This window comes from Aphelocoma coerulescens, chromosome 1A, assembly GCF_041296385.1.
Source record: "Aphelocoma coerulescens isolate FSJ_1873_10779 chromosome 1A, UR_Acoe_1.0, whole genome shotgun sequence".
Lineage (NCBI taxonomy): Eukaryota > Metazoa > Chordata > Aves > Passeriformes > Corvidae > Aphelocoma > Aphelocoma coerulescens.
In genome coordinates, this window is record NC_091014.1 from 46936700 (window position 1) to 46951839 (window position 15140).

At 36.2% G+C, this 15140-nt stretch overlaps 1 protein-coding gene across 4 annotated transcripts in view; it reads right to left on the reverse strand.

Annotated features, from left to right (window-relative positions):
• Nucleotides 1–15140, reverse strand: part of CDK17 (cyclin dependent kinase 17) — a 90593-nt gene that overhangs the window by 1900 nt on the left and 73553 nt on the right. For all 4 annotated transcript variants that reach the window (XM_069000489.1, XM_069000499.1, XM_069000495.1 and 1 more), the window contains 12 exons: nt 14592–14717; nt 10603–10659; nt 8521–8635; nt 7904–7998; nt 7214–7276; nt 4413–4536; nt 3304–3424; nt 2677–2774; nt 2316–2421; nt 1495–1537; nt 536–626; nt 227–304 (listed from right to left, as the gene is read on the reverse strand). In XM_069000489.1, coding sequence (XP_068856590.1) covers nt 227–304; nt 536–626; nt 1495–1537; nt 2316–2421; nt 2677–2774; nt 3304–3424; nt 4413–4536; nt 7214–7276; nt 7904–7998; nt 8521–8635; nt 10603–10659; nt 14592–14717 — 1117 coding nt within the window. The remainder of the gene's footprint in view (nt 1–226; nt 305–535; nt 627–1494; nt 1538–2315; nt 2422–2676; nt 2775–3303; nt 3425–4412; nt 4537–7213; nt 7277–7903; nt 7999–8520; nt 8636–10602; nt 10660–14591; nt 14718–15140) is intronic.

Consider the following 15140-nt stretch of genomic DNA (forward strand, 5'->3'; position numbering starts at 1 on the left):
TGGAACTCCGAAAAGTTCTCACCTTCACAGTCCCTGACCATCCCTTGTAAAACTCACATCTTTCTGTGCACTTAGCTTATATGTCTCTACAGGAATCTCAGTAAATCATTCTGGATTTTTGTGACACTATTCACACAAACCCATTTAACAAAGCATTTTTCAATTCCGAATGCCTCTGGCACAGCATTCTTTTAGCAAGCATGAGAAAAAATAAAGCTTTCCATACCGGTCTCTGGGTAAGTGGAATTTCTAAAGCCAGGATCTTTTTGCAATTGAATCTCTTTTAGACTGAATATTGAAACACCTGAAATGTAACAAAGAAATTAATTCATATACAAATGTAAAACTATGTTTTATTGATCAAAATGATATTCTTAATTACACAGTTTAGATAAAAAAATGTTTCCAATTCACAAATATATAAGTCACTAGATATCAGAATTCTTTAATAGATTAGAGAGCTTTTCCTTACACCATGTACTTAGCTTTAATGCACTATCTTAACAACAGTCTGCTACTTTTCTACTCCTCTTACTTTCAGGCAGAGTGTGTATTCTTGTTCCAAGACTTCTGAAGTATGCATGTTTCATGGCCTCTTCTGCTGAAATTCTCTTCTTTGATTCATACTATTAATATAAAAGCATACAAGTGTGTTGGCTTCCATTAAAAATCTCTTTGCATCAAGTGATTTCATCAAAGGGAGAAAGAGTTCTATTTGCTCAATATTTCCCATTATTCACTAGGACAAATATTTTTCATTACTTTCATTTCATACATGACAATCTAACGTTGTATCAGAATCAGTACTGCCAACATGTAACAAGATCACTAAAATAGTAAAAACAACTTCTGCAAATGGATGCAGGTCAAAACTACACCTACTCTTTATTTATAGATGGTACAATGATTAGATGTCTCCTGCTTGGCATCTGTGCAATTTTGGACAAGGCTGCAGACATTTAAAAGCTGCATACAAGTAAGTTACAGTGCTGCATCTACTCAAAGATGCTGGAGTTGGCCTTCCATCTTGCTTCCAGCTCCTTTTTAATGCAGATTCAAAGATAAAACCCACATACCACTTCAGCTTTTGAATACAGTTGCAACATCAAGGAGTAATATTACACCTTAGGAACTCTTTCTTTAGTACTAAACTCAGTTTATTATTAAAGAAATCTAGCATTTTTATATAAAAGTTTTGGTTTAATACCATATTTCACAAGAGATTAAGTTTTTTCAGGGCTAATAGAATAATTCTATTTTTACAAAAGGTAGTAAGAGAAGAAATCAGTTCTGAGGGAAAAAAAAACAAGCATCAGTTTTTTAATTCTCCCACTAGACTGGCTTCTTCCCACATCTGTCACCCACAACAGACTCAGCAGCACATTCCACTTTGAGATAGATCTAAATACTCTGGCTTCTATTACATTTTGTATATAATATATTAAAACTTGAAACTTTCACTTTTATAAAGTAAAGCCACAAAACACATCTTACTTGAAGGAACTTCGCTATCAATTCAATTCCTTCTGTGTCTAGCCTAAAAAGAAAAATATTTTAAAAAGTTAAAACAGTTATGGAATTGTATTTATGAAAGTAAAACTGCAGAGGACCTGACTTCATTAAATGATATCAAACATGAAAATTATATCTAAACATGGAAATGCTTTCATCCAAACAACATTTATTCATGTTAATGTGAATACATATGAGTCCTAATATCTAGGAACAAGACTATTTGGAAAACACTGGGGACACACAAATCCTTAGTTTGGATTGTCTTTTACTAGGTTGACATGGATCATTTATTTAAATTTTTAAAATTATTTCTTTTAAGCTTAATAATACTCATTTACTAGATGGACACAATGTTAGACCTTCTTCAAAGTCAACAACAAATGTCTTTGTTATTAAGTTTATTTGTAATAACTGCACAGATCCTTCAACTTCGTCATTATGGTTTTAAAATGATTACAGGAAACCTGGCCATTTTAACAAATGGCCTAGGCCTAGTATATAACCAGAAGAGAAGTAGTGCTTTTTGGGAAATGCTGTGTGAATTCTTCTACTATGGAGACATCATTAATCAGAGTTTATTGTTCCATAGGTCATTAAGGAGCTGTGGTACCTACAATGGTATTAGAGAAAGCAATCACACAGTACCAGGTTCTGCTCTGCATTATCATCTGCCCACAGTAACACAACTGATGAATAGTTTTACACTATTCAGTAGCAGATTGTACTTGGAAATGCATTCCCACTTAGGAATATGCAAAGCCACAGGGATGTGTATTTTCTATTAATAAAACACAAAGTACCTTGGTGCATGGTTGATGAGAGGTTGTGGTTTATACTTAGGAAAGTTGTAGTTTCTAAATTCATCACTGGAAGAAATGCCTGGCCATGTTTCTTGACATGGAGTTCCTGCATTTAGAAGCAGTAACAAATTCAACTTAAAAAATGGAAACAAACAACTTTGACATAAAAAAGCATTTAATCCTGTAATTTAAAGGAGAAAGGTAAAAATCATTCAATAAGCCCATATTGTGCACACTCAGCTGTACACTCAGCTGAATCATTTTTCATAACCTTGATTACAATGCAATATATAATATTATTCTACAGTTCTCATACAACCATGGTGCATTAACATTAACATTGCTAAAAGTATCCATTTACCAAGAAGTCTGAAAATTAAGTGCAGTTCATCTTCAACAGTTGAACCAGGAAAAAGAGGCCTTCCTGATGCCATTTCAAAAAATATGCATCCGACGCCCCTTTATAAAGACAGAGAAAAAGATAAAGCAGCAATAACCCTGTAATTTCAGCTCATAAAGGCTTCTGGGATTTCTCTTCAATTAAAATAAATGATTGGTTGTTAGCCACGCCCTGCTATTAAAATATTTAGAAAGATGTGTAGCAACAGAAGAGCTGTCAAAGCTGAAACAAAACTTGTGTCATAGCTATATTACATCCTCTTCCTTCACATGTTGCGTTAATCAATTTTATTAAAGTTCATGGTAAAATACCATGTTACCCTGTCATTAGGAAAAGGCAGCAGTTTTTTTCCCTAATACTGTGGGCCTAATGCTTGCTTACTCTGAGCAATAAAAAAGTACTCTGCATTTTCAGAGAGGAATAATAGCATCTTCCCAGTCTAACAATCCTTTCCCTAAAAATCCAACTCAGTTGCAGCCTATAAAAATTCAAAGGTTGAGTATTTGAATGTTACTATTTAACAGCAAAGTTGACATTTTTTCAACTTGACTCAGAACAAAAATTTAAATTAGACAAAGCTATACAAACCACATGTCAATTTGAGTTGAATACTCTGAAGATCCAAGGAGAACATCAGGTGGTCTGTACCATAATGTGACAACTTCATTGGAATAGGTCTTTGTAGGAACAGACTTTGCTCTAGCCAATCCTTGATAAAAAGGGAAATGAAGAGTCATGCACAGCTTGCTGAAATCCTTTTTGTATGAAACTGACAACCTATTTTAAAGACCTTATTATACTTGCTAAATATTGTCTCTTAATGTTATTTAAGGCCCTAATAAATAGATTTCTACAACTTGTGATTGCCTTTTGGTATGTATGGCAATCTCACGGTCAGCATTTTTAAGCACAGAAGAAAGGTAAACAGATCAAAACCTAGACTAATTCTGTAAATTTCATTAAACTGGTATAGCATTAGATCAATACGACGACAACTTGCTGCAAAAACCTTCTACACTGCTTCTGGAAAATTACATTGCAAAAGGCAGAAGGCAACAAACAAATAACTAAATGATGGAAACAGACCAAATAAGTGTTGGATCAGCAGGGGTTTTCCATCCTAACACTGTCAATTTGTCAGCAATATCTTCAATAAAATTCAGGTCTATTATGTTAGATGCAATCTTCTGAGCAACTTCCATTCACACAGAAGGGGTAAAATCAGAGGCACAGAGCACAACTTTCAAAGGATCTTCCAGATACAGAAGGTAACAGGAAAATGTGAATGCCCCACTCTTCTGTAAATCCCAAGGAATTTGGTGTATCACTGACAGTGTAACACCTGACAATTTAGCACATGAACAAGCCCATCCTCTCTCCTGTCATGGTTACCCTGCTTTAAAGTGACTGTGGAGTGTTAGGAGAAGCAATGTGAGCTCCACCTTAGGGATTTGACTAAGTATCAATTTCACAGGAAGCTGTAAGACTACTTTCAAATTGCAAGTCGAGTGACAGTATTACCTACAGAGGTATTACTCTGATTATTTATACCCTGTAAAAGACTGATTTTCATTTTCCATTTGAGAACAGCCAAATTCACTACAGACCCAAGGTACTCATTTCTCCTTTATAAGGCAAAATTAGTTGCCTTTGCTGAGACAAAAAGAAAGTCATTACAGAGTAATTTCAGGCCATACCGAAGTCTGCAAGCTTCAGTTCTCCTTTCTCATTAATTAGTAGATTTTGCGGCTTCAAATCTCGATGTAACACCTTTCTCCTATGACAGTATGCCAAACCACGAAGAATCTGATATAAAAATAGCTACAAAAGAGAACATTCATATAAATTAGACAAACAATGTTAATCTACAGATTACATGACTAGAACAGCCCACTTGGGCACTGGAGAGTTAAGTACTGAAAGCAGGACAAAATTACTTCTCAAAAAGTGAGTTATTCTCCTTATGAGCAAATTCTGGACATCATCATTATTGTTCAAAGATTTAAAATCTTTTTATGCTAATGCACTGCTTTAACACCATACTTCACAACAAAGACTTTTAAGAGCAATTTGTTCTGTTTAACTGAAGAGGAACACAGGGCTGTTTATTTTTAAAGTAAGCATTTACCACTTCTCCCCACTAATGTCTTTAAAGATAACTGTCTCTGACTATATACTCAAGTTCCCTTCTGCCGCAGAGTCTCTTCTGAAAATGCAGCTCAGCAGTGTTTCTATCCAACTGTGCTAAACTACGTAAAGAATATCTTGGCATGCTACTGGAAAAATACACATAGATTCACAAGCTTAGGGAAGATGGATAAATGGGTAAATGAGCATTATTAAAACAGCCCAACTGCCTCTGGTATTTACATTCATCCCTTCACCTTGACACACACAGGTTTATTTTAATCCTTTAGAATAGCAAGCCAAGCAACAACTTCAGTCATGCATATCAATCCTGCACATACATAGATACAAAAGCAGTATGGGGCAAAGAAAGGTTTAGCAGTGGGCAGCCAAGCAAGTTTAATGTATTGCTGCAAATACTTTGCAGTTTCTGTATGTATAAAGGGTCTGATCTTGAACATAGAACTTTTGGGTAGCCATTGCTGGCATTTACCACACAGCAGTCCTCAGCACAGGTAATCAAATGTACAATGAAAAAATACAGAGCATTGCAGAAAACAATGTGACAAATTCATCATGTAACAGGACCTCTGAGGAAAAACACTAGAATGTTTTTATATGACCATGTTCTAACATATCAGTTTATTTTTGCACCAAGTGACACCACCAAATTCTTTTTCATAAACTGGACAAATACACAGCAGGTGTAGTTACATCCATCTGTTCCCAGTCTGCTGACATGGGATTCATCTGTGCTAGAAAAACAGGAATTGAGATTGATTTCTTTCTCTTTGCTTTCTTTTCTGAAGAGCAGAATGAGAAGCAACAAGTCTTGTTCCATCTACTCATGCCCATACTGTTGCAGGAGTAATCAGTCCCCAAGCTTTATTAGCAGGACTTCAATAGAAATCAACGGCCTTCTGTAGTGTACACTGGGACTGCAAGGATTAGTCAAGAATGCAAAGCAGATTGCTCTACAGAAACGGTGAAGCTTCACCACAGTTAGCAGGGATCCTTTTGGAAATGCACAGGACGCCATGTATTAGCTCAAAATTTTGGTTAAAACACTAATACCTGCAGAGATCACACATACCTTCATTTTGTCAAAACACAAAAACCTAAAATTAGCCGAGGAATGTGAGGGAAGTGATGACAAGGAGGTCTCTCAAATGTTAATGATGACTCAAACCCCTATAGTTATTAAAAGGTAAGCACCTACAGCTACCACAGCTAAGCAGCTGTTCTGGTTTCCCAGTGCCAAAGGTACTGACCATATAAATTTTCTCTTCGAGCATAGCTTAAACCATAGGCAAACAAGGAAAAACAGTTCCTCTGCTTAGCTCAGATTACCACAAGCAGATTCTGGCTTGTTCTCTAACTACACTTACTGTAAGAATCAGGTTCTCACTTACAGCTTTTCTGGGGTTTTTTTTAAGCTTAAAGCACTGCTTAATAACTTGCAGATAATTAAAAACACAAGCGTAATTATGATTTTTGGTTGTCTCTCTGAAGTAGAAACAGATTAAAGAATTTCCCTTTGCAGACTCTCAGAGGAACCAACAAAGTAGGTTATGGGCAGATGTCTTTCCCTAAAGACACTTGGCAACGGAATGAAAGGAAAAGCTCACCAAACAGTAACCAATATCTAGCTTCAGTACCAAATCATTTCACGACAGTACTGTACTCTGTTTGGTCTCTTCCAAAGCCCTAAGTATTAAAGAGCACAACGAGTTATGCCAGTTTTCCAAATAAAAGCCTGCTTCTTACAAGAGAAGTTAACACTTGACCCTGAGTTAGTTTCAGCAGGCCAGATTGGAAACTGAGTCACTTGACCTGGCCACAACCATAGCTAAAAGAAAAATCAAATTAGGCCTTAAGGAAAATTATTTCCATTTTCTTACTAAAGGAAAGATGAAAATTACTAATTCTTAAATATATATTTTTAATTTATTACTTGTGTGGTAGGCAGCAGCACCCAAAAACATATTCATGATTGAGGCTACATTTTACTCAATGTCCATATATAAATTTGAGGATATACCAAACTACAGACTTAGTAAATGAGTATAAAATAATGGGAGGACAAGAAAAAGTCAAAAGAGTTAGGAATGTATTATTTTTTAGGAATTTTAAAATTTTAGATATGTAACTTCAAAGAGAATGAAAACATATGAAGTTATATAATCTCTTTTCAATGTTTTAAACACTTAAAACAAAAAGATACCATCCGATGTCAAATGTAGCTAAGTCAGGCTAAAAAGGAAGTTAAATTATTTTTAAAGAGACTAAACTATATAGCTCCTGATTATTTAGCTCTCTGAAATTCTTAGGACAAAGCTGGAAGGCAGTCACTGTCACTAAAAACACTCACCTTTACATTGTGCATACTCATGATGTTACCACAGTCATCCATGTACTGCTTCAGGTCCTTGTCCTATTAAAACACCATCATCATGGCTCAGTAAAATTATGGGCAGTAGATTACATGAACATTACTTATCGTTGGAACTGAAATGATTATCAGAAAAATGAGATTTCTGCAAAAGATATTAAATGATAAAAAACCCAAAAGCCTGGACACAAATACCCCTGGCTTTCCAGAGGATAGAAAGACCCATTTTCTAGCAAGCTGTACTGTCTCAGGCAACATTATCTGCTGTTGCCTTCTCCTCCATCTGTGTGTGGCACAGTATTTTATAGAATTGGTATATTCTCCAATTACATTGAAAGTCAGCTATGTCACAACAGAAAAGTATCATTGGAACTATAGTGTGATTACCATTTTATACAGTTAATGATTTTGGACAAGTAGACAGTTTGCTCAGGCAGACCACCACTATCTGCTATTAACGAAACTCTGAAATGATCACAACAGTATTTACTAATTTACAGCAATTTAAGAACTGAATATACTTTTCTCATTTTTAGCTGAAGGACTGTAGATGCAGGAGAAAACTCGAATAGTCCCAGTATTTTTTAAAAAAGTACAGAATTCTGTTGTGTTTCTGTTTCTTAGAAACAATAAATAAAATGTAAAGCTCACTAATTGTTTAAGACTTACCAGGTATTCAAAAACAAGAGTCAAAGACTTGTCTGTGTGCACAATATCATGCAATGTAACAATATTTGCATGTTTCAGATCTTTTAATAATGACACTGCAACAGAGAATAGGAAGAACAAAATAAGTGCAAAACCCATGAGGAGTAAATGCAATTTCTAGTTAAATTCACACATATAAGCTATGTGAGGTTTTTAATGAAAAACCTATTTTTAAGAACATAATACTCATACAGATCAAGTTAATAAGAAAGGTATTTAATCAAAACACCAAACACCCACTTGAGTAACAAGCTTGTAAGTATTTCCTATACATTTCAGACAGAAGGAATTTTGAAAAATGTGTTCTGAGTACCTGAAAGTTATTCACTAACAGCAGTTTAATTCAGTATTAAATCACCCACTGCCTTTGAGATCACAATCACCCCCCATAAGGAAAACAAATTTGAAACAAAACTCTGAATATGTCTGGACTATAATTTTCCTGATCAATAGTAATAGCAATTTCACTAATGTCCTATGTAGCCTATATATTTCCAAGTACTGATGGTCAAAAAGTTTTGGTCAAAAAGAAATCTAGAAGTATCTGAAATTCTAAGAATTAAGAAAAGAAGTTACACCTTCTCTTATGGCTGTGCATGGTGCTCCCTCTTCATGTTCCAGGCGGATTTCTTTCAGAGCTACCAGATTCTCTGTCAATTTACTTCTCCCCTTATAAACTGTTGCATAAGTACCCTATAAAATGGAAAAAGAAGGGAACTTTTACAAGTTGTTCCTTCATCAAAACATTAGTTAAATAAGAAAATATTAACTTCTGTCTGAGGATCTCATAGATTCTGTTTTGGATATGAACAGTTTTTACATTATATTCTTTTGACATATGTAAAAGCACAGAAATATTTTTTAAGCACAGGACTGAACTCACAAGGGATGTATATGCTTAGCAGCTCTGGAAATTACATGGAAACCTAAATACCACAGAGCTACCAAAGAAGTCAGATCAGGTATCATTAAGTTCACTAAGTTCACTGCTGGGATCATTTACACTCCTGAAAGCCTCTCTCTGACTATGGATACCTAGCTTGGGTATCTCTATACTATGCTGCAGTTATGTTTCCAAAGGCTGCAGACACACTCTTCCACAACCTTAAAGAAAACATGTAACTCTTTTTGATAGCTTCTTGTCATCATTATGTATTTTTAGACAGCAAGAGATTCAAACTCTAAAGGCATGTTAAATTAAGACAAAAAATTCTGACAAGTACGAAAAACTAATCCCTACAAATGCCACGAAGAAGCAACGAAGGTACAGAAACTGCCCTAGATCACTACAGTACTGTAAGACTCTGCAGAGGGATCTGGACAGGCTGGATCCATGGGCTGAGGACAATTTTATGAGGTTCAACAAGACTGAGTGCCAGGTTCTGCTCTTGGGTCACAACAACCCCATGCAGTGCTATGGGCTTGGGGAAGAGTGACTGGAAAGATGCTCAGAAGGTAAGGACCCTGGGGTGCTGGCTGACAGCAGCTGAACATGAGCCAGCATGCGGCCAGGTGGCCAAAAAGGCAATGACATCCTGGCCTGTGTCAGCAACAGTGTGGCCAGCAATTTCAGGGAAGTGACTGTCCCCCAATACTCAGCACTTGTGAGGCAACACCTCAAATCCTGTATCCAGTTCTGGGCCCCTCACTGCAAGAACGACATTGAGGTGCTGGAGTGTCCAGGGAAGGAGCTGGTGAAGGGTCTGGAGCACAAAGTCCTACAAGGAGCAGCTGAGGGAGCTGGGGGTGTTTAGCCTGCACAAAAGGAAGCTCAGGGGGATCTTATCACTCTCTACAGCTGCTTGAAAGGAGGCTGTAGCCACGTGGGTGTCAGCCTCTACTCCCAGGTAACATGAGATAGGAAAACAGGAATAGGTTTGAAGTTGCATCAGGCAGGCTTAGATTTGATAACAGGAAATTGAATTGTTTTAAAGGAAGGACTGACTGCAATATTCACAGCAGAGATGCTGACCAGTCCTGCCTCCTTCTGCAATGTTCACTATATCCCATTTCAGTGCTCCTTGTCCATTTTCGATCCCATTGGTCAACCTCAATCAAACTGGACAGGAATGACACTCGGACCCTCCTGAATTCCACTGTTTCTCTGGAAGTCAGAGGCTGAGTGGAGGGGGAAAGCCACATTGCTGCTCCCCACAGAAGGACAGACAAAATCCAAGTGTTACATACTTCACTTGGCAGCACCTGGCTGGCTGCCCAGCCCAGGTGTGCAGGCTTCTTTACCAGAACATGCATAGCTACTGCCTGCTCCTTAAAAGCACTGGTCTCTAGTCTATCATGAGTGTTCCAACACCTAAGTCATGCCAGGAGGACACCAGACTTAACTATTGTTATCATCAACAGAATGATTTTGTCTATGCAAAAAAAAGCCAGCCTATGTAAGAAGATCACAGCACATTTGCTAATGAAGTCTTGCTCCTCCCCAGCTCTATGACAGTTTTCCTGCTTTTTTTTTTTTCTTTTGCTTATTATATTTGCATAAACATTTGTGTGGTTGTGACATTGTTACTTGTTGAATGTGTTCGGTTTACTGAAAAGATAAATTCAACGGGTATTTTGAAGGATATGGAAAATTTCAGTTAACACTTATGCAAAATTTTAAACAGCACACTGTCATCATTCCAAAAGAAAATTACACATACCTCTCCAAGCTTTTCTAACTTGATATAGGTTTCCATTTTTCCAAATCCAATTTCTGACTGCAATGAAAAGAAATGGCAAATTGATCACTAAAACCAAACACTTCATTTATACATCAGTTAATGAACAAGCTGAACTTCGTTTATGAAAATTACCCGACAATACTTGACTAAAACGGCATGATTCTGGTATTTTAAGAACAAATTAGCACAGTATGATATAAATGCATCCCAGCATCCAAGCCCAGTGCTCAGCCTGTTGGACAGTCTACTGTGTATCCTGCAGGGATTGTGAGCTGAGTTACACTTAGACCAAAACCTGACTTTAACCTAACACCTACTTAGGTCTTCTCCATTCTTCTGATCTGATTACTACTAATGAGGTTGTTACAGCTTAAAGCACAGAAGTAATCTCAAACTAGTCCATCCTTTCTCTTGCTCAGCAGAACCATATGCTGCTTCTTTTTTCAAAGTAACCTTATTTGTTTGCTGTGTTCAAGATCTTAGCTCCAAGTTTCCTCTCCCATTCTGACAGCTCATCTTTTGGACTAAAACTTTAGCAAGAAAATCCCTAAACATCACTCTCTGCAAGTTTCAGCTTTGTCTCAACAGTTTACATTTGATACCTCTTAACTCCAAATCTTTGTGTATTTTACTTGGATCTACTTATTCACCTTCTCTTTTTTTGTCACCAACTTAGCTCCGCGATGCAAGCCAGAAGGATGTGCCTGCCTATGTAACAGATTTACTTCTGAAGACACTAAGATCATTACTCTTTTCCTGTTCAAATCCACTGCTACTCTCATATTTAACATGGTTATCTCTTAGTTATTTTCTCCTAAGACCACTGTCAATTACACCAAAGCTTCCTATTGTTCCTGCAGTGTAAAGAATGCTGAAAATAAAGATGTAAACATGCAAATTCTTGAAGCAATTTACAAAATGTATATAGCTTGTAACCTGTCAAACTCCAAAATTTATAGGCTTCATGGGATTATGCTTTACTGACAACTGAACACACATTGTGACAAAAGAGCCAGGTTTTCTCCCTATCATCACCCCCTCCTTTCACTTCCAAACATAGCTCTTCACTGGCTGTTTCTTTCCAAGGAACAATGCTTTGAACCTTAGCTGTCTTCAGCACCTAGATCCACATGTCACATGTTCATTTGCTCCTAAAAACCTGATGGATATTAAAGTTTTTTACCCTTTCATGGTAACACAGTGTAACATAAATACTGCTGACTGTATTAAGATTTGACAATAATGTCATTGTCAATATCTGAAGGTCAGAAAAGTTTGATTAATTCTTAGTTTTCAGAACGCATGTATGAAAATACATCTAAACTAAAGGTAAGATCTTGTCTGCAAACATATTTGATATATCTAGGGGGGAAAAAAGGATGTATAATTACATTAATATAACATTAAGAGCAATTTTGCTTTATGAAACTAGTGTTAGAACTGAAATGTTTTAGAACTGGGTAAAGAGACTTTAGCATCATGCATATTCAGGAGCTCGTTGAAGACAAACTGTTTATCTCAAAACACAAGTGAAGTTGGTATTTGCTAACCTTGTAACTCCAGTGAGATTTTAAACATATCACTGATATAGGTACAATGTTAGCAAAATAAATATTATGTTTCCACTGTGTATTTTGACCTACTTAAACAAACATATCTTGAAGTGAGTATTAGATGGTATTAGAATAAAAAAGACAGGCTGCTTAGTTTATTGGAGAAACTAAAGAAGAACTCATAGCCATTGGTCTTGCTGTCACCAGACAGTCTGGAATTTAAAAGCTTGATTTCTAAGAAACCTCAATGTTTTTCATTAAGACTCATAAACTTAATATCTTTTTAATACAAAAAATCATACAGTATTTCTTACATACAGAAGACAGGTATTCTTCAAGATCTGCTTTAATGTGTTTTAAATTTTTTATTACGTCTTGCTTCCTTATCACTCCTAAGAAAAATTAAGTTTTACAGTCCTCAAACAAAGATCAGTTTCATCTTTTCTTCAAAATGATTTTTGATCTGTTTCATCTTTTTCTGCAATATGCATCTATCTTGACTTTACACAGAAACATTGATGCACCATATTTATGGTCTTTTACTTCTAATGACTGTGCATACAATACTGCACATGTATACACAAAATACAATTACTGTAAATATTAATTTTTTTCTTGTATCTCAAAGAAAGAACACCAGACCTAAAATATAACAAGTCCTCACCTGGTACTTTTTATAGCCTTTTTCCTGTGTTTCCTATTAAGTCTGGAAAAGAGACATGCCTTTGAAGCAGAGCACAATACTCATCTGTTGTAAGTAAAAGTCTACTAGCAGGCTTTCAATAACAATTTTAGAGTAATGAGTCCTTGGGTTTCTTTTTTTGAAAGCTTAGTTTGAAATCATAGCAAATGTATGCCTGCATACCACAGCAGTGCTGGTAGGTTTCACTTTGGACTTTTAAGCCCCATAAAAGTGAAAGCATTTAAAAAGGAGAAACAAAACAACCTTGTGACAGGAAGCTGATTCCAGGACCACACACCACATTCATTAGAGGGCACTGTTTTTCTGTCAGTCTTCTCAGAGGTAAAGAGGAGAGAACTTCAACTACTCTCAGGGGTCACCGTTAAATGAGCAAGGGGATTCAGATTCACAGGAAAAATTCCCTCAGCCCCCAAATACTTAACTCCACTGGCAAGGTTCTACTGAAAAGGTATCTTGCCAGCACCTGAAGAGAGGTTCGGGGAAGTCTGTTCCTCAGTTCCATGCTACAGTAGCAACTAAGTGGTGAAGGAGCTACAAAATTCTAGCACGGGTTTTTAAGCCTGATACATAATCATTACTTCCAGAGCTTCACTCAAATATTTTCTGGTTTTAATACTGTTCTTGCAGAAAGTGACATGCAGATCAGAGCTTAATTAATCCAGCACACTAATTTTTTTCTTTATGGGTAAAAATGCATGATAGAACTCAAACAGTGCTTTGTTATAGATATTATTTATAATGAATAAAACAAAGATATTGTACAGTTTCAGTTGTAGTGAAACCTATTTCACTACATGTACTTTCACATTTATTTTTCAGCAAATAAGTAATTAAATCAAGAAAGCAACAATGTGCAGTTCCTAAACCTATTCAGTTTTACTCTGGGACAGATTTCTCACCAATGAATTTACTGAGGATGTCAGTAACAGTCTAGCAACCCTTTAAGATCGCAACACTAAAGAACACTGATAGCTGAAACTGACTGAAACACAGCAATTTTTTAAAAAATAAAGACAATAATGTTTGTTTTTTATTATTCCAGGGATGTGTATAATTTATATGTACAAATATCCATGTTTTCTAGCACTTTAATTACAGTATAGGTATCCTCATTCTGTCATCTCTAAGGAAAAGACTTATTTTTTAAAGTAACACAATAATCTAAAAAGGTATATGTGGATTTATTCCTTCATTCTTTTAGGAAATCACATGTGCTTCAAAAAAGAAAACAAAAAACCCCACTAAACATCCACTATCGTCTCTGCAGCAATTCTGAGGAAGAATTGTTATCAAATATAAAAAAAACAGTGAGGAGGACTTGCCTTCATATTATGCTGCTTTTAGGGCCTTCCTACTAAATCACAAGGGGACCCAGCCTTGACCTAAAACTGTGTGGCCTATTTGCTCAAACAGATCATCCCTGCTCTAAAAAGCAGAAGGATTTAAGTACGTACTTCGGGAGTTGAGTTTAGCCACTGATTTCAATAGGCCAAGACCTTCAGTGAGAAATACAACAGGATCAAGTTAGCAGAAGAAAATGAAAGAAAGTGTGAAGTTCTTCATTGGATTTTGACAGGTACATGCTGATGTTCAGGAATAAAAAGTCCAAGTGCGAATGAAGCTGAAATATACCTATGGAATACAGGCCTGTGCATTAAATGGGTTCTGAAGACCTGAGAGGTTGGTTCGAAAGGCGGGTGCACTACACTTACGAGGGATGCTCGACGAGAACGCCGACTCATCGGCTGGTCAAAGGGCGGGCTGTTAATCTGCAGCTTCTCCAGGTAGACATCAGGTATCCTGATGTCAGCAGGCAGGGACAAGCGCTTGTTCAAATCCTGCAGCAAATAATGGTAAAAAGAGAAGGGACAAGTAGAGTTCAGAATTTCCTAAAACATCTTTTAACATCCATAGTGTTACTATTTAAAACTTAAATATTTATACAATGGAAAATAATCTCAGAGAAATTGTTTTAAAAACATATTCTCTTCTTAAAATACCTCAATTTGCTTATATAACAGGTTAAAAAACCTGTGCAAACTTATTACTCTGACAAGAGGAATGAAATATTAAAATGCAAATAACTACATTGTGGATAAGTGTATTGAGTTTAGTTGAATACTTAGAGAGACCTGGAATACCAGAATCTGAGAATTCAGAGACTTGTGGATGCATTTCTTTTCATATAGCAGTTACTTTAGTATAAGAAGAGATTTCCAGAACTCAAAATATATCACCCTCTCTTTCTCTTGACTACAAAA